The sequence below is a fragment of the Polypterus senegalus genome, chromosome 2 (genome assembly GCF_016835505.1).
Source record: "Polypterus senegalus isolate Bchr_013 chromosome 2, ASM1683550v1, whole genome shotgun sequence".
In the NCBI taxonomy this organism is placed as follows: domain Eukaryota; kingdom Metazoa; phylum Chordata; class Cladistia; order Polypteriformes; family Polypteridae; genus Polypterus; species Polypterus senegalus.
This window is the reverse complement of record NC_053155.1, coordinates 55,560,164-55,580,558: the sequence shown is the minus strand read 5'-3', so window position 1 is coordinate 55,580,558 and position 20,395 is coordinate 55,560,164. Positions and strand designations below refer to the sequence as shown.

General features: G+C 38.2%; 1 protein-coding gene across 1 annotated transcript in view; it reads left to right on the top strand.

Annotated features, from left to right (window-relative positions):
- The window catches only part of wdr3 (WD repeat domain 3), a 72,598-nt gene that overhangs the window by 33,865 nt on the left and 18,338 nt on the right, over positions 1 to 20,395 (top strand). Inside the window, exons 11-18 of the mRNA XM_039743726.1 lie at positions 97 to 327; positions 2,638 to 2,731; positions 7,984 to 8,085; positions 8,359 to 8,444; positions 11,888 to 12,029; positions 15,116 to 15,172; positions 15,615 to 15,715; positions 17,641 to 17,752. Of these exons, the coding sequence (XP_039599660.1) occupies positions 97 to 327; positions 2,638 to 2,731; positions 7,984 to 8,085; positions 8,359 to 8,444; positions 11,888 to 12,029; positions 15,116 to 15,172; positions 15,615 to 15,715; positions 17,641 to 17,752 (925 nt within the window). The remainder of the gene's footprint in view (positions 1 to 96; positions 328 to 2,637; positions 2,732 to 7,983; positions 8,086 to 8,358; positions 8,445 to 11,887; positions 12,030 to 15,115; positions 15,173 to 15,614; positions 15,716 to 17,640; positions 17,753 to 20,395) is intronic.

The following is a 20,395-nucleotide window of genomic DNA, read 5'->3' as shown; positions in this document are numbered from 1 at the left end:
CTTTCTGGAATTGTGGGAGGTGTACAGTAATACCAGGATGTTAAATATGTTTGTGTATTTCCATATGAGTGAAATTATTTTTGGTTGTTTATGTAGGTCAGTTGACTGTGTCCTGTCCGTGAATGGTGAGCTAAAGGTGGCATTGCTTCTTCAGAACAACACAATTGAGTCATACTCTTTGAAAACAACAGATAAGGTTCCAGAATGCAGGAAGACTGCTCGCTTAACAATTCTTGGGCATCGTACAGATGTCCGGACACTGGCTTTCAGCTCTGACAACATTGCAATCCTTTCTGCTTCAGCTGAAACTGTCAAAATCTGGAACAGGTGTGTATAAGATGTTACTGCCTTTGTGCAATGGATAATTTGTGCAAGACGTCTGCAGCCAATTTTAACCATGAACTGTGCAGGTTCACTCTCTGTCTGTCTATCTATATAATACAAAGTTGACTCACTCATCAACAAAACACTATTTCCTTTTAAGTTAAAAAGCTGAAATTCTGCACAATGGTACATCTAAGCCAGAAGCTATCTTCTAAGAAAGGACATTTTAATATATATATGTTGTGGAGGACTGCCGGCTTCCCATGCCGGTCCTCACCCCCAGGCTGCCGGGAGGAGCTCTCCCGACAGCAGGATCGTGCCCCAAGGTCCAGCAGGGCCTTATGGACTTTGTAGTGTTTATACACAGCCCTGCTGGATACCTTGGGGACCACCAGTAGTCGCTGTGGGGGGGGCTTATGGGCTCTGTGATGCCGTATGACCCGGGAGTACGTCATGGTGACGTGACGGGAAGAAATGTCGTGCTCCCAGGATGAAGTGGTGGATTGATTGCCCTGACCCTGAAGGAATAAGGAACTGTGGACTGCTGGGACAGGAACACCTCCGGGTCAGGGTCTATAAAAGGATGAAGGCTCAGTCCAGACGCTGAGCTATGCTGGGAGGGAGAGGAGCAAAGTGTATGGGCGAGGAGGAGTGATTAGTGTGCTATTTGATTATTGTTTATGAGTAGTGTGGAAGGTACTTGGTGCACATTGGTGTTAAAAAATAAAGAGTCTTGGACTTTTACCTGGTGTCTGGAGTTGTACCTGAGGGTTCAAGGGAGCACTAGCGCCCCCTACTGCCACAATGTATTTAGGGGGTAATCCCTCCGGCTAATAGAAAAACTAAGTAATGTACACCAAAATCTCAGTTTAATTGAAATGTGGTGACATTATACAAAAGGAACAATTAAAAATAGCTGGATTTTTTTTCATTTATCCACAGTGCTGAAAAAAGCTAACACAGAAAGATCAAAGCCAATATAAAACTTGAAATATGTGTTGTATATGGAAACAGTTTTTTAATGCAACAACTACATCTTGCATGGCACATGTCAATGTCGTCTTTTTCCAGTCTAAGGCACCTCCTCTTCTTTACTTGTCAGTCCATCCTATTGCTCAGTGGTGCTCTTTGTCTACAGGCTGGGGAGCAGCTGCTACTTTTTCTCTTTGGGCTTCATTTAATGCGGCTTGTCATGTTACCATAGTTTACTCACTCCAGTATCATTATGGACAGATTAAAGTAAACAAGGGTGGATTAGTTTTCTTTTCGGTCTAATGTGAACAAATTTCAATAAAATGTGTCAAATCGTTTTACCCCTAAATATTGATATATCAAAATGTCCTTTCTTAGTGGATAGCTTACTGGCCTAGTTGTAAGTTCTTGCCAAATCTGAGCTTTTTAACTAAACAGGATAGTGTTTATGTTGATAAGTGGCGAGTCAACTTTGCATTATATATGATTCTGTGACCACCAGTCTCTATGAAAGCACTAGATTAAAAGTTTTTCTCAGCCATCACTCCAAACAATACATGGTAAGTAACAGATGCAAAAATGATCCTTTATTGGGAAACATTTCCTTTAACCTTATTATTTGGAAGGAAGATGACATGGCATATTTCCAGTGTTTTGAATTTATTTAAATCTTGGCATGGTCTAAGTAAAATTCAAACTTTCTTTGCATTTGTGCATAGGAAACTTTTTTTTTATGAGAAAGATGTGGTAATGCTGAGAGAGGATGTACATGTAAAATTAATTTAGTTTTTTGTTTCATTGTATGTTAATACTATTTCCTCACAAAGTTTTACGTGAGGTTTTCTATTTGTAGGCCGCATTTTTTTCCTTTGTTACCTGTGTCATTGTGCCACTTTTGATTTAGTCTATAACTCTATTTCTCTTTGGAATTTAAAGAACTATTCACATCATTTTTGTTTATATATTTTATGGTAAGCAACTTGCAGAAAGATCATTTGAAGGAAATGTACTGAACACAAAACTGTTTATACAAGAAAACAATCATGCTCATCAGAACAGAGGAGAGAGAAAACTGGTTGTGTGGGATGACTGAGATTTTTAAACCTGTCCACCATCCATCTATCCTACCAATTTCTAACCCATTTCTCCATTCCTTGTTTCTCATAAGCAAAAGGAGACATTTTAATATGGGGAAAAATACTTAAACTTAAAATATGTGTAGTAGTTTTCTTATTGCATCAATTAAATTATCATAATTACTTGCACATTGTAACACATGTTGTAAGCAGTATACCGTTGTTTCTAACAATATACAGTTAGAAGTTTTTCGTTCTTTTAAAGGCCAACTCTTCAGGTTATCCGCACAATGGCTTGTGATTATGCATTGTCTTCCCTCTTTGTGCCAGGTGATAGACAGATCATTCTTGGAACCAAGGTAATTTGACATTTTTAATTTCAATATATTTATATTTTTATATGTATTCTCATGCATATTTGATGTTGTACTGTAAAATAGTTTTGTGAAACATTTAGACATGAATAATATGAAAGTGCAATAAAAATGTTCAGTCATAATAATAACATAGTTGATAATCTTATCAGCTGGAGCAAAAAAGTTAATTTAATATACAGAATTAATGAGGTGAATTTAAATAAATTAAAAGAGTCAGGTTTTGAAGCCAGTATTGGCAATGTGCACTATGGCTCCATTATGCCTTTAGCATAAAATGTTTCCATTTTCTTTCAGTTTACATCAGGAATTTCTTCCCACAGTCTAATGGCAGACTTTTAAGGTTATCAGCGATACCCTTTGGATGTACTTACGCTTTTTCATCAGTTTGTCAAGTTATCTCTTACCAGATTATTTCGAAATTAGTGCACAGGTTCAAACAATTGAACCTTTGCCAGTTTAAAAATAAATCATATTTCAAGTAAAATTAGTTTGTAAAAAAAATTGTCTCTGATAATAACTTCTTACAGCTTCAAAATACCCATTTCTGATGCTAAAAGCATCAAAGATTAAATGATGTTTAAAGTGGTCACCCTTCGGGATCAGGGTTAAGTCCTCAGATTGCACTTTCAACTAATAAAAAAATTACCTTTTCTGAGTGCTTTAAACCTCATTTTGCTCAGATGATGTGACCATCACCATTCAACTCAATTTTGTTAACCACAGGTGGTCCATGACAGAATCTTTGAAAATGGACAGAATTCAGACATAACTGTATGAGGCAAATTAAATGAATTTAAACTTTTACATGTATAAATAACTGGTCATTTTTACAAATTAGGTGGGGGGTTGGGTCCTCAATTTAAAAGTAAACTTCACAAAAAAGACTTCGAACCCATAGTGAAGTAGCCACTGTCCACATCCAAACAGTGTACAGTAGGGCTGTGAAATTAGCCAAAAAAATAGGTTTCAATCTGAATATTCAGACTTACATGCATTTTTACAGTTTCTTATTATGGTAATGGCCACAGTAGCAAGAACAAACACAAATTGCAAAAAAAAAATGCTAGCGGTACTCGGGTAACTGTTAATTAAGTATAAGAGCCACCAAAATCCCAAGCTTCTACACTGCCAACTATTTTTTAATTTACTATTGACTGCTAGGGGCAAATAATGTCCATTAAAGTGGCCATAAAATGGCACTAAAATCTTTAAGAGCTACAAGAGGCAGGCAGATCGAAGACAGACTTCTTTTATTATTTTGGAAGTGCCCAATGGACAGCGTAAGGTTATAGTTAGTATCACGACATTCGGAACAAAAAAAAAACAGTTGCCACCTGTAAACTAACCCAGAAAAATAGGATTGGCAATTTTTTTTAACTGCTCTTTTAAGTACACCTACCTTTTCACAGACCCTTTCAGTCATATTTTAATTATTTCTCGTCAGTCATTCACCTGTAACAAGCCTTTTTGAGTCTGCAGTGGCTACTGTAATATGAATTGTTTGTTTGCAGACGCAATATGAATTTTATAAACTCAGTTGCACATATGCAGTAGTATACAATTAAGCACCTCTCAATATATTCAGAAGGTGTGCAGATTTTCATCCAAGAGAGCTTGCCAGTTATCAGTGTATCTGTCACAAATATTTGTCATTAGTGTCCTATGTTATAGAAAGCCACCAAAAGTCTTCAAGCAAACTTAATGTAATGCATTTTTTTATGTAAGAATTTGACTTCACGGCTTAGTCAACTACTGTACCATATTCAAAAATATATAGTAAATGTTAATTTGCTCACTTTTTACTTTAAATTTTAACCAGTATGTTGATACTGGAAGTTTATTATCATGCAGTGAACAGATTTAGATCAGAAGGAATGTCTTCAGTGCAAAAGCCTTTAAATTATGTGAATTAATGATAACGTGTGTCACTTGAGGACTATAATCTGAACTGAAGTTCTACTCAAGATTCTTTATTTATTAGTAGTACATAATTCTAAAAGCTGTAAAACGTGTGTGAAGGATTTTTATTCCATTGGAATAATTGTGTTAAGAGATACGTGGTGAAGTGTGATTTTTAAGTAAATAATTGGCTCCCAGAGCATGCAGGCTCCAAGTGTCTGCAGTTGTGCACATACCGGCGCTGCTCTGAGGTTGATTGGAGTACTTGGCAGATCATGCATTCATGTGCAAATGCGAGCAGGTCAGTCAGGTGCCTCATTTCACACCTTAGAAGTAGGTGCAGGATAGCACCTGCGCCCAATTGGGCAATATAAAATGATCCTGCATGACAGAAAGGAGGAGATCAAAAAGACAATGGAGATTAAAGAAGGAGAAAGAGGCAGGATGATCAGGAGTATGTGTCGTGAGGAAAGGAGACAGGTGGTTGGGAGTATTCCCTGAGGAAGTGAGTGGCAGGTCTGTGCTTGAGTTTGGGGCTGGAGAAGGGTTGCTCCTTAGAACAGTGCAGAACAGTAGGAATGGCTCTGTGGTATGGCATCTCCCTCTTGACGCTGAAAGACTAGCTGAGGGAGACATGCATGGGGTTTGGTGTGGAGTCCTACAGATGCCAATGGACTTGGCAATACAACCCCGAACCTGGGACAAGTGGGTGACTGTACCTGTTAGTGGGCGTCTCCTCATGAGGCAAGCTCCTGATGGGATAAGCTGAGGAGACACCAGATTTCAGAAAGAGGCATTGGGACCCATGTCTATTTTAGAAGAAGAAACCTGCCTGGGATTTTAACCTTGTTTACATGGAATGTATTTATTGCTTGTTTCTAATCTCCACATGGCCTCTTTGTTTTAATGGATTATTTATTTAACATTAGAACCCCTGAAGCCTATGAAAATATTTGTAATGCCGGGCCACCTTAAATTCCTTCACACCTCTTCATCAATGTCTTTGTTTTGCAAATGTGGTGCAGGGGTTAGGACTGTTGTCTTATAATCAAGAGGTTGCGGATTTAATCCTGGGTCCTCCTCGCATTTACCATTTTAAGTAGTGAGCTGCAATTATTGTTACTATTCTATAATAAAACCTACATTTGATTTGTGTCTGTAACTCACTCAACACTCTTATTCAAGAATAAAACTGAAAATAAAAAAAAACTGAAATAAGATCATTCAAATGACATGTCGATTTTAATGTACGTGTGCGAGGAATAGTAACATCTTTTACAAATACCATACATTTACAATGGATGTTATACTCGCATCAAATTTATGTTATTGTTATATTGTAGTAGTAGTAATAATAATAATAATAATAGGCAGCTCATTACTCAAAGCACTAAATACAGAGAAGACATAGGATTTGAATCTGTTACCTCACCATTGCTTAAGGGTAGCTTATTCACTGCGCAATATGTGCAGATCTGTGACGGAGCAGCGTTACCACTGTGACAACAGAAAATGAAATGTGCAAACACACACGTATGCGAACATCTTTTAACTTGTACCGACTGATAGTTGGGTTTCAGCAACATGTTAATTGAGCAATTTTCTTTGGTTTTATTCTTGAATAAAAACATACTTATTTTGTTACACCTTTTGTGAAAGTATGTCTTGGATATTTGGGCTTCACACATTCTTCACGTCAAAATTATGTTATTACTATAACATATAAAAACATTTTCTGTTTTCGCCATGTGTTCAGTATTTCTTGTCTCACATTTCCTGTGTCATTCTGTATTTACACAGATCGTTGTAGACACAGAATACACATGAAATGTATGTATTTTAAATCATGATATTTCGTTACCTATAGAATTCCTTACAAACGCATCACAGATAAACACTTCAGCACAGACTTGAACTGTGAGGATTTCAGCAGGGTAATGCCTTCATCTGATTTAATGGGGGTTGGGGGGGTGTAGCAGTCTGCATTCTGGTAATCCGCACAATTGCAAAACAAAAGCAGGCTATTAGTGCCGTGATGAGGAGCTATGAGCTTCTTGACGTATGTCAGGAAAATTTTAAGGAGGTCAGGGACAACGAAAAAAATCTTAAGGGATTCTAGTCTTAAAGAAGGACAATTTTATGCACTGCACCATTGGACACTTTTTTTTAAATTAAAAAAACACTCGCCACTTTTATACCAACCCTTTGCTGACTTGACTATGTGTGTCTCATTTTCTCGGCTCATCTCGGTTTATGACTATTGATGAATTAAGGGTCTCTCAAAAGAAGCCGACCAAGGCCATCACAGTGATTAGATTAATTATTATTAGCTCCATGTAAATGGAAACATACTGTAGTTAAATTAGTTCTTTTCTTTGCATTTATATAATGCTTTTCTCACTACTCAAAGCGCTCAGCAATTGCAGGTTAAGAGTCCCTTTTGGCATTTACGGGATTCGAACCGACAACCTTCCGATTGCCAGTGCAGATCCCTAGCTTCAAAGCCACCACTCCGCCTGTTATATGTACAGTGTACTCTTTATATTGTTTGCTGAAATTTAAGTATACAGTAACAAAAATACATATACAGTATAACATTCAGGTACATTCAGTTCTCAGATTTGGGTTTGTTAAATATTTTTGTAATAGTAATTCATTCAAAAAGAACATCAGTAATACAATGTAATTCTATGAGTTGATAGACTACATTAAAACTTTTTTTTGGGGGGGGGGCTTTTGTTGTTGTGGTCTAATGATCAAAAGTCTTTGGTTGCTTCCATTAACAGTAGTGCAGTCAATTTCATTATTATAGCCATAATTGTTTTAATTTGATACTAACATTTTAGACTTTTATTAAAATGTTACCATAAGAAAAATATAGTACATAAAGTGAAAAAAGTGGTTACAGGAAATTACTTTTTAATATTTTTGCAACACTGTAAATATATTTCTCATTGATCTATGCAGTGGGTATAGACAAGAATCACTCCCTTTGAAAATATTCACATTTTGTTGCTTTAAAGCCTAAAATGAAAACGCACCTCTAACTGTTGTTGTTATATATTTGACTTGGATGTTATAGGTTGCATTGAGTAAATAAAGCTGAAAAAATATTTCTGAGTGTGCTTTCAGTTTAGGCTGTAAAGCAACAAAATGTGAATATTTTCAAAGGGGGTGATTCTGTGTCTGTCTTTGGCCCTGTTCTGGTTTTTATACTACGGCCTTCATGAATTTAGCTCATAGGAGACAAACCTATGATGGTTTTTCACTTTTTTTATTTGAGCAAACCTTAAATCAGTGTTATGCTTTTATTGCATATGTTTTTCCCTTGACAGACTGGCAAGCTGCAGATTTTTGATTTGGCTTCAGGAAGAATGTTAGAAAATATTGATGCTCATAATGGTGCACTGTGGTCAATTACTTTGTCTCCAGATCAGGTATTTAATGTTTGCTTTATAACATCTTCGGAATAAATCCTTCTGTTTTATTAACAATGAAAAATAAAACTTTCAGAATGTATTTTTAATAAAATGTCAAAATAAATATCTTAATTATTAGTAAAAGTAGTTACTGTATTTATACGTCTATGATAATTTATTTTCTAAAATTGAATTGTTAAGTGAGTTTGGTTTTCCCCTTTCAGTAAAAAAGTTTTGAGCTTCTGTTTCTAGTTTAACGGTGTTGGTTTTGTCATTTCCCCTAAAAATCAGCGAGGGATTGTAACCGGTGGTGCAGACAAGATGCTGAAGTTTTGGGATTTGGATCTTGTAACAGATGAAACTTCAGGTCAAAACTGGTAATAGTCTTGTGAACTTTAAGAATTTCTGCATGTTTACATTGCCGACGTTACACTCATCATGCGCAAAACATTTTATTTTGTAGTTTGTTTTTGCATTAAAAAACAAACTCTTGGTTAATTTATTTTGCTTATTGAAATAGTATTGTAAAAGTAGAATGTCAACATCCTAGTTACCTTTAATGATGCCCATTTCTAAGCAATCAGTGTTAATCCTGGGGAAGAAAAATAGTTTACTTCTGGCGCCGCATCCAAGTGGCAGCCTTTCCAGCAGCTCCGTATATGACTTTATCTTTTTACCTTTTTATCTCTATTTTTCTCTATTTCACTGATCACTTCTACCACTTTCTTTTATGTGGAATTGCTCCCTGGTCACTTTTTACTATTTTACTATTTGACATGGATTTTTACACTCCGAGAATCGCCTATTCAAGTAGTCAGCTTAAAGCACTGAGAAGAAATGCTTATGGCGGTGTGGTTCCTTATTTACCTGACGAGGTAAGAAGACGATATGGGGGCAGCCGAGCCGGCGCAAAGATAAAAGATAAGATTAAATCAAGACAACTTGAAAGAAAATGGCGTTATAAACCGTCGGTGCCTTCTGTGATCCTGGGAAATGTAAACTCACTACCAAATAAGATCGACGAACTGGCAGTGCTGGTGAAAAATATCAGAACCTACAGAGAATGCAGCTTGCTGTGTTTTAGTGAAACGTGGCTAACGTCTATCATCCCAGATGCTAACGTGGAGCTACCCGGGTTTAGCACAGTTAGAGCGGACAGAGACGCAAGTACCTGTGGAAAGAAGAAAGGAGGAGGACTCGCTCTCTATGTCAATACAAAGTGGTGCAACTCAGGACATGTAAGCGTTAAAATCTCCACTTGCTGCAGGGACATCGAACTGTTGGCCGTAAGTCTGCCCTATTACTTGCCCAGAGAGTTTGGACACGTGATTGCTGTTATTGTTTACATCCCCCTCAAGCAACGCGAGATGGCGAGTGACATCATCCATTCCGCAGTTGCTAAGTTACAAACGCAGCACCCTGAGGCACTTGTGCTAATCGCTGGAGACTTTAACCATGTAACGCTGGACAAAACATTACCTGCCTTCTCCCAGTATGTGGATTGTAACACTCGGGGAAACAGGACTATTGACCTACTATATGCAAGCGTTAAAGACGCATACAGGCCACCCCACTGCCTGCGCTTGGGAAAGCAGATCATAACCTGGTTCTGCTTCAGCCTCAATACAAACCAAGAGTGAGGGCGCTACCTACAACAACACGCTCATTCAGGAAGTGGTCCCCTGAGGCAGAGCAGGCTCTGAGAGACTGCTTTGGAACTACAGACTGGGATATATTGCTTGGGTCACATAGTGAGAACATTGAAGAGGCTGTTGAATGCACAACTGATTACATCAACTTCTGTATGGACATTGTAGTTCCAGTAAGAACAGTATGCTGCTATGCTAACAACAAGCCATGGGTTACAAGTGACATCAAGGGCCTTTTGAACCAGAAGAAAAGGGCTTTTAAAGGTGGTGATAAGCATGAGCTCAAGTGCGTGCAGAAGGAACTCGAGTCCAGCTCAGGGCGAAAGAGCAGTACAGGAGAAAGCTGGAGCAGAAGTTGCAGAACAACAGCATGAAGGAAGTGTGGGATGGGATGAAGATTATCACTGGCTGCAGCTCGAGCGGGTGCCACCATCGAGACAGGCGTGGAGAGAGCAAACCAAATGAACAACTTCTTTAATAGGTTTGATCACAGTAACCCACTCTCACCTCGAGTACTGCATCCTCCAACCATCCTTCTGCTGATACCAGCATAGGTGAGACATCCCCACCCACAATTACAGCAGCCCAGGTGAGCAGAGAGCTGAAAAGACTTTGTGCCAGCAAAGCAGCGGGTCCAGATGGTGTATCGCCACGATTGCTGAAGGCCTGTGCGTTGGAACTGGGGAGTCCTCTACAGCGCATCTTCAACCTGAGCCTGGAACAGGGGAGAGTCCCAAGGCTTTGGAAAACATCTTGTATCACTCCTGTCCCAAAGGTATCACGTCCTAGTGAGCTGAATGACTTCCGGCCTGTTGCTCTGACGTCACATCTGATGAAGACCATGGAGCGGCTGCTGCTTCACCACCTGAGGCCACAGGTCCGCCGCCCTCGACCCTCTGCAGTTCGCATACCAGGAGAAGGTGGGAGCGGAGGATGCCATCATCTATATGCTTCATCATCCCTCTCCCACCTGGACAGAGGCAGTGGTGCTGTAAGAATTATGTTTTGGACTTCTCTAGCGCCTTCAACACCATCCAACCTCTGCTCCTTAGGGATAAGCTGACTGAGATGGGAGTAGATTCACACCTGGTGGCATGGATTGTGGACTATCTTACAGACAGACCTCAATATGTGCGTCTTGGGAACTGCAGGTCTGACATTGTGTGCAGCAATACAGGGCGCCGAGGGGACTGTACTTTCTCGGTCCTGTTCAATCTATATACATCAGACTTCCAATATGACTCGAGTCCTGCCATGTGCAAAAGTTAGCTGATGACACTGCTATTGTGGGCTGCATCAGGAGTGGGCAGGAGGAGGAGTACAGAAAGTTAATCAAAGACTTTGTTAAATGGTGCGACTCAAACCACTTACACCTTAACACCAGCAAGACCAAGGAGCTGGTGGTGGATTTTAGGAGGCCTAGGCCCCTCATGGACCCTGTGATCATCAGAGGTGACTGTGTGCAGAGGGTGCAGACCTTAAATATCTGGGAGTGCAGCTGGATGACAAATTGGACTGGACTGCCAATACTGATGCTCTATGTAAGAAAGGTCAGAGCAGACTATACTTTCTGAGAAGGTTGGCATCCTTCAACATCTGCAGTAAGATGCTGCAGATGTTCTACCAGATGGTTGTGGCGAGTGCCCTCTTCTACGCGGTGGTGTGCTGGGGTGGCAGCATAAAGATGAAAGACACCTCACGCCTGGACAAACTTGTTAAGAAGGCAGGCTCCATTGTAGGATTAAAGTTGGACAGTTTAACATCTGTGGCAGAGCGACGGGCACTAAGCAAACTCCTGTCAATCATGAATAATCCACTGCATCCACTTAACAGTGTCATCTCCAGGCAGAGGAGTAGCTTCAGTGACAGACTTTTGTCACTGTCCTGCTTCACTGACAGACTGAGGAGATCGTTCCTCCCCCACACTATGCGACTCTTCAATTCCACCCGGGGGAGTAAATGCTAACATTAATTTTATTTTAATTTTTTCTTTTTATTACTATTTAATTTAATATTGTTTCTTTGTATCAGTATACTGCTGCTGGATTATGTGAATTTCCCCTTGGGATTAATAAAGTATCTATCTATCTCTATCTCTGTCTATCTAGTTTACAAAAATTGGAACCAAAATGCAGCTGTTTGTATATCTGATGATTTTTTCTTTTCTTCAGCAAACGGCTTACTTTGAATCATACAAAAACACTGAAGTTGGATGAGGATGTCTTATGCGTTCGCTATACCCCTGATCAGAAACTACTGGCTGTCTCACTATTGGACTGCACAGTAAAAATCTTTTACACAGATACACTCAAGGTAAGAAAAATAATAAAAGTTTAGAAGCCTTTGATTTTTATTTTCATGTCATTCTCCCATCCTTTCCAACTATTGTCTCAAATAGTGACATTTTCAAACCGCTTGTTCAATGAAACATAATTTAGTGGTGCTTTATATTTAAAGCAGTTTGAAGAGATGTGCACATATTTAGTCTTAAGCATTGAGTATAGCCAATGTCACATTATGCGACTTTTTGTTACGGGGCACATCAGATTTGCCGATCACAGTTGCTGATCTCCTCGCTTCCCCAAGTCAAACTATAAGACTGAAAATCGTACCCCATGTCACATTTACCAACTGAGCACCAATCTTTCAGTGAAGTAGTTCTTGCTCTTTTTTGTGACGGGCAATATTACGTTGCCTGACAGAGCTGTGCTTTACAAAGGGTTAGCGGGTGCAGGGAGTTCAGCAGCAATCTCTGCCTGTTTAAGTTCTTATTCCATTTGGTTATTGTATGTAAAATATGAGGCATTAGACAGCTGAACTTCTGTTTAAAAACACCCGTGTTCCTTATTCCTCGTCACTATATTCTATGTATTGTACTTCTAGATGAGCGTTCATTAGTCCATTTGGTTGTCATCTCTCCTTCAAACACAGCCTGCCTCTCCGTCTAACGAGAAGATCAGACTTACGTGATTTTTATCCTAGAGTGTTACAGACTATTTGGTCTTAGTCGTAGGGCAAGTCACATTAGACAATCTGATTTGCAGCAGCGTGTTGCCGTCTGCCTCTGACTGGCAGCGACTATGTAAATGAAGTCTTCTAATGTGACATAGGCTTAATTGAAATTAAGCTTTTCTCTATTCTGTGAGCTGTAAATGTTCTTTTATTATTTACTAATCACTTTTCAGTCTTTGTACTAATCCATGAACGAAGCTGAAAGCAAGACCTTCCCACATCTCAGTGTGCTCTTTCTAAAAGCAACCAGCCTTCATAAAGAAAGAAATGTGTGTTGATAATGATGCAGGGCACAATTTTGAATAAGTGATTTATTTACTAATTTATTTGTAGCATGTCTAGTAACATTGCATCATGAAATGGGTCTTGCCAAGCTTTTCAGTTATGATAGATGTTAGGGATAACATAAGTGAAAGGCAAACTTTAGTATTGCAACTGTCCATTAGGATTACCAGGTAAATGTGGCACTTTGATGGTAAATTATAGGGTGACCAGGTATTCTAAGTCCCAAATGGGACACTTGTGTAGCATGCATTCCCATACATAAAGACTTTCCTCCTTTGTTTTAAGCTTGCTTTATGTCATCAGAGCACAGGAAAAAAAACACTTTCACAAACACAGATATGATTCTACACGGTGTCTGAAGTGGAAATAAATAAATGCTGGCACACTCTGATTTTATGTGCCTCCTCCTCACGATGCTGTTAAGATTTAATACAAGTTTTTAATCAAGTAGGGTTACAGTTTCATGTGTGCTGTTCTAAATGTACTGTGGTAATGTTTGTTTTGGTGAATTAAGGTTTTTGGCACTGAAAAACTTTATTAGGTGGGTAACCTGTTAAAACCACAATATTTGAATATTTTTGACAGCCTGAAATTGGGACTGTAGCTGTTATCGGGGACATTCAGGGAAACAATGAATCACTATAAACCTCGGATAATGAAATTGTGAGGTTTGTTTTGTGTAGGGTTAATATTGAGCAAAGATTTATTTACTCTGTGCATAATGGCTTACATGCCATAGGGTACTTCGTTTATATCTAGATAACCTTTTGTTTTCCTTGCTTGCATTTTATACTTGTATGGTTAGGAAGATCATTTAACTTAACCTGTTATGGCTTAAAGCATTGGGAGGAGTAAAATGCTGATGTGCTGGTTCTCTTTCATATATGCTCAAGCAGAAACAGAAGACATTATAAAGCAGAAACAATTTGCTGATGCAGAAGTTTACATGCAGCAGCTAGACCTGAATGTGCGGGCCTGTGCAAACAGCATGTGACCACGATTAACCTTCTACTGCCACTCATCCAGTCTGCTGGTGTTTTATTAACTTGTGTTGGGGATCTGTTTGCTGTCAGTATTGGCTATCAAAGGTCAAAAAGAGAGGAATATACAAAATATATAAGTTGCTATTAACCACTTTCAAGGTAAAATTGAAATGGCAAAGTATTTTGTACTTGATGTCACATAAAATATTTCTGTTTTAAAATAGATGACTTTGCAGAATAACTAATGCATTTCAGTGTGAGATTTCAAATTTTAGAACTTACACAGCTGTTTGAGATATTTTAACAAAATCTCCATCAGGTATTACAATATTAGCTATCGGAAGAAGCATGCAACTTTTTGAAAGTGTGAAACTCTACAGGAAATTTGTAATGCAGTTGGGTAGTGGTTCTCAATCTTTAAGCCCTTGCAACCCAGTTTTACCTACTAATGTTCATTGCCAAGCCCACTGGGGTTTCCCGTATATGCAGAAATTGAAGTGCTACATGGTTGAGGTTGATCATGGAGTGTGTTTCCCTCTTGGTGAAAAGGCATTATTTTAAAAGGGAACTAAAATTGTAAAATCAACGAGCAGGGGGATTTGTGGAGCATGGGCCCCTTGGTGAATCAAGCTTGATTAGAAGGAAAAAAATGTTGCACACCACAGTTAGAACATTAGAACTATCTAGACGAGAACAGGCCATTCAGCCCAGCAAACTCACCAGTCCTATCCCGTTTAATTCTTCTAAAAAAAACATCAGGACTAGTTTTGAAAGTCCCTAATGTCTTAACTGTCTACCACGCTAGCTTATTCCAATTTTCTATAATTGACCCCTTCAGTAAAACTGTTATTGCATTTTTTTTTTATATAAATAATGTGCTTATGATGCAAAGATGGTGACATGAAAGCAGTGTCCAGAGGTTCAGAAACACTGGTATAAATTGACATACTAAAGTGACAAGATCAGCAGCAACAGTCATCCGGTTTAACATTCCCTTCACCTAGAAGTCATGTAATGTGACAGTGGCTTAACTTTTTAATCTCTGATAATAGTAGTTTATGCGGTAAAAAATTATTTATACATGCATTTATATATCTTTGGTTATCTTTTGTTTTACAGTTTTTTCTGTCTCTTTATGGACATAAGCTTCCAGTTCTCTGCATGGACATTTGTCATGTAAGTAACATAACACTGCAGGAAACACATTCTTATTGAAAATCAAAAAACAGTAACCAATAGTAAACAAGTAAACCTTATAATTTTTTTTTTATATTTAGTTTAATGAGCAAGTTATTATATGCATACACTAGGAAGATAATTGAATAATGAGAGATGGAGTTAAAAGAAGGTTTGCAGATGTCCACCTACAGTATATCTCCCTAAGTCACAGGCTTTATACCTTTTAGCTAGTGTGCATTAATAGTTGATAAGAATAAGGGCATTGTTTGGTGACCTGTAACTAAGGTAAGTAAATGTATTTGGCAATATTGATCCAGATTTTTGGTCTGTGCAGTCTTCTAATGAAGGAGATGCATATAGAAAATTGAATCATTTGAATTGTACAAAGCAACCTGAACCTAAAACGGGATGATAATTGTTCCTACCATTTTATTTTCAGGACAGCACATTGATAGCCACAGGATCTGCAGATAGGAATGTAAAAATTTGGGGTCTAGATTTTGGAAACTGTCATAGATCTCTTTTTGCTCATGATGACAGGTAAGATGATCTTAAGAAAACATAATTATGGAAAAATCAAATCTCATCTGTGCATATTTTAATGCTAGTCTAAGTTAATTTGTGTTTTAGCTAAATAAATCTGTTGCAACAAAATGTTTAGCCTTTTAGATAATATCCATACAATAATCCAATTACCATTTTAATTTTTGTATGCCTCAAGTGTAAAACCATTTTAAAGTTTTATTCAGTGACCACCTTTGTATCATAACAAGAATTTATCCTGCCACATATTGTTTGGCTCTCATATTGCCACGCTGTTTGTCTTTTGTGTGGCATTTTCATACTTCTTGATCCTGTGGTGGCAAAGTTAAAATGTATCTGAATGTTTCTGAGTTAACAATTTTTGTAAATGTATTTTTTACATAACTCGATACTCGTCTCACATTCCAGTCTCATATTAAGCCTATTAACAGAACAGCATTTTTTTTATCTTAGTATTATTGTAAAGATATGATTTATTCCATCTTTGTAGGATGCTGAAGCATTGTAATACATGCATTTGCTTCTTTCCAATCTTGATTATTGTAATGCCATTTTCTCCAGTCTTCCCTGTTGTGCTACTAGAAGCCTTCAGCTTGTTCACAATGCTGTGGTTAAAATCCTGACAAAAACAAAAAAATGTGATCCCATAACACACATTATAGCTTCCTTTCATTGGTTACTCCAGTACAAGCTAAAGATTATTTTTAAAGTTCTTCTTTTAATGTATAAGACCTTGCTTGGACTTTCCACCACCTTTACTTAGCTGAGCTAATAACACCATACACTCCTTTTAATCCTCTACACCCTCTTAATACTAGTCTTTTCATAATTCCTTCAGATTCAAAAAAACTAAATCAGCTGGTCACAGTACATTTGTCTAATGTGCACCTTATCTTTGGAATGGCCTTATGTTAGATAGATAGATGGGATGAATAAAGTATCTATCTATCTATCTAAGGGGAAATTCACATACTCAAGCAACCGCATACTGATACAAGAACAATATTAAATTAAAGAGTAATAAAAATGCCGGTAAAAACAGACAATAACTTTGAATAATGTTAATGTATACCCCCCCCAGGTGGAATTGAAGAGAAGACGCATAGTGTGGGGGAAGAGCGATCTCCTCAGTCTGTCAGTGGAGCAGGACAGTGACAGCAGTCTGTCGCTGAAGCTGCTCCTCTGTCTGGAGGTAATACTGTTTAGTGGATGCAGTGGATTCTCCATAATTGATAGGAGCCTACTTATTGCCTGTCGCTCTGCCACGGATGTCAAACTGTCCAGCTCCATGCCTACAATAGAGCCTGTCTTGGCTGTCGTGGCAGGACTCTGAGTTGTATTGGAAGTCCGATGTATATAAGCTGAACAGGACCGGAGAAAGTACAGTTCCCTGTGGCGTTCCTGTGTTGCTGACCACAATGTCAGATCTGTTATGTGTTAAAGAAGCACACTCAGTTGATATTTTTAAAACAAGACAAAAACCTACCTTTTAAACCTTCATTACAACGTGTCTTAGAATTCAGTCCAGTCAGTCATCTTTGAAAACATTCTCTAAAATGTTTATACTATTATTTTTTTTATTACTTGTTGACATCCCTTAACATGGTGTTTTTAAAGTCATTTTATTTACCTTGAAGAATCCAACTGACCTAATATCTTTCGACCTTGGAAATAGCCTGAGGTTTGTGGAGTAATCCTACTGTTGCTAGTGGTTTATATAACGTATTGCTTACTTGTGCTGAGAAATAATATTAAACAGGGCAAACTAGTTGATGCAGTATTATTACACAATGGATTCAAGACTGGAAGATTTCTAAATTGTGGCATGAAAACCCAATAGAATTGGATATTCATATTACTGACTGTTTTTGGAAACACTTCATTTTGCAATCTTTAGCTGTTGGTTTGTTCTTGCTTTTCAGTGTCATGTTCCTGCAGTTTGTACCGAAAACACATCTGTTCTTTACTGCAGGAAAGGATGGGAAAATTAAACAATGGGATGCTGATAATTTTGAGCAAGTTCAGGTGCTGGAGGTAAGCGTACATTGTGATAAGAGAGCAATTGTATTCTTGTAGGCCTTTTAACACATACTAGCATTTCCCTGAATTTACTGTTGGACTGTTGGGATGGAGGTAAAAGTGAACTGGCAATTTTCCACACGTAATATAATTAGAAATTGAATGGGTTAGCATATAATACATTTTATTTATGTAGAGTGCATTTCCCAGGCTCAAAGTGTATCACAGAAATTCAGAATAAACACTATAGGGCATATAAACCATTGGATACAAATAATGTCTGCGTAAAACACTAAAGATACATGCACAATATACAAAGCATTGAAATAGAATAAGAACCAGTGAACCAGAATCAAATACAAAATAGAACTATGAATTATTTGAGTTGGCTGATCTCATTAATTTAGGGAGATTGTTACAAAGTCTGGGCGCTAGATTCAGTAGACCTTAGTGGTCTTGACAGGAACATGGTGGTGAATGAGATTACTGATGTAGTCCAGTTCAAGGCCTTGTAAAGTTTTATAGGTTATTAATAGAATTTTATACACAATCCTATTAAGACACCGAGAACCAATGAAGTTGTGGAGCAGGATCGGTTTGATATGCTGACTGTTGTGGGTCTGGGTCAAGCTGCTGAAGCTGTGATAACTGATTAGAAAGGGGCACCTTCCAGTCAGGAGATATAGTGGTCGATGCAGGATGTGATAAAAGCATGAAAATCTTTCTCAGTGTTGGAAAAGAAGAGGAATGAGCGAATACGGTATATGTTATGGAAATGGAATTAAGAAAGTTGCTTAATGTGATGAGTGTGGGTAGTATAAGAAAGGTAGGAATCAAAAGTGACACCAAGATTCCTAGCAGAAGGTCTGATGACATCATCACCAAGGACGATTGAAAAGGAGCTCATGTTCTTAACACTAGAATTACCAAAGCTTACGAGAAAACTCGTAAATCTGGTCCACCTTAAATCCACTCGTACGTCTCCATTCAGTGTCTTTTGTCTTGTAAATGTGTCGATGATCTCAAGCAGCAAGCTGCCTGCTATACCATTCCCCCACCGCCGGAGAAACTGCAAAAACCTCTCCCAAATGAAGCAGTGTTTCATCAGTTAGTCAGGTACCTAGGCTAAAAAATAGATAAGATACTTTATTGATCCCAAGGGGAAATTCACATACTCCAGCAGAAGCATACTGATAAAGAACAATATTAAATTAAAGAGTGATAACAATGAAGGTATAACAGAGACAATAACTTTTGTATAATGCTAACGTTTACCCCCTCCGAGTGGAACTGAAGAGTCACCAACGTATCATGCAAACTCATGTTTGTGATGGTCTTTACGTAAGAAGCATTTATATATTACTTATATAAAAGCCAGATTGAATGTTACTCATTTTGATTTATTTACTTAACTTCCTACAGCATAAAGTCACAAGTATACTGCAGAGCTTCCTCTGTTTGATCGTCAAGGGCATGCTCACAAATTGCATGTGTAATGCCACAAAAAATACCTGCTGACACTTTAGTACACAAGCAATGGTACGAGAATGCAGTTAGACATTTTTTGGGCACATACACCACGCTAGTGTTAGATCTGGATGGTGTAGCGTTGGCGAGCTCTGTAATCTGTGCTGTTTCTTTGAAGGACAGGTGATTGGCAGGATGACGCCGGACTTTCGCCTTTACGCCTGGTACAGCTGCGTTGTTGTTATATGTGAGTGGACGTTTCTTGTGGGGAGGGCTTCTGTTTTCTCCGATCTGAGATCACCTCTGTTATAGCGCGTCTTTATTTGAAAACAGCAGTTTCAGATCGGGGTGAGCGTGAACACGACTGAGAGAATAAAACTGAATAAAAAAACGCTAACTTTGACAAGCACTATAAGTTTACAGCAGTTGTTACAGACGTAAATCAAATGTATGGTTTTTATTGTATAATAATAACAATAATAGCAGCTCTTTACTCAAAACGGTAAACTTGAGAAGCTGTCAGCATTGAACCCAGAACCTCTTGATTGGGAGTCAGCAGTTCTTAGCATTGCAATACGCAAGCTGTCGCATCAACCGCCTACCGTAACCTGGTTTCTTTTTTCTTCGGTTATATTCTTGAATAAAAGAATATGGCCACTGGTAATTCTAGTGTTAAGCTGAGCTTTAGTTCTGATTAACATGACCTTGGTTTTGTTGCAATTTCTTGTTACATTTCATCCAGGTTTTAATTTCGCTGAGGCAAGTTGTGAGCTGAGAAAGCTTTGAAGAACTTTCACTTATAACATTAAAATAGACCTGAATATCATCTACATAGAAATGATAACCCAGTCCAAAGCTACTAGCATGTAGATACAGAACAGCGGAGGACAGAGTGTACAATATACTCAAACATTTTAGACAATGTAAGTTAAAGAGAGGCCAAAAATTGTTAAGATTGGCAGCATCAGGGACTTTTTTAATGGTGGGGTTACAGATGCAGTTTTCAAAGAAGCTGGCACAGAGCCTGTGTCCAGGGATGTATTTATTATTGTCGTAACAGTTTGGATTATAACATTAGGGCAGGATTTGAGAAGTGTGGTGGGGATGGTGTCCACTACACCACAAGTAGTAGTCTTCATCTTACTGACTAGGGGCCTAATGTATAAATGGTACATACAAACAAAAATGTTG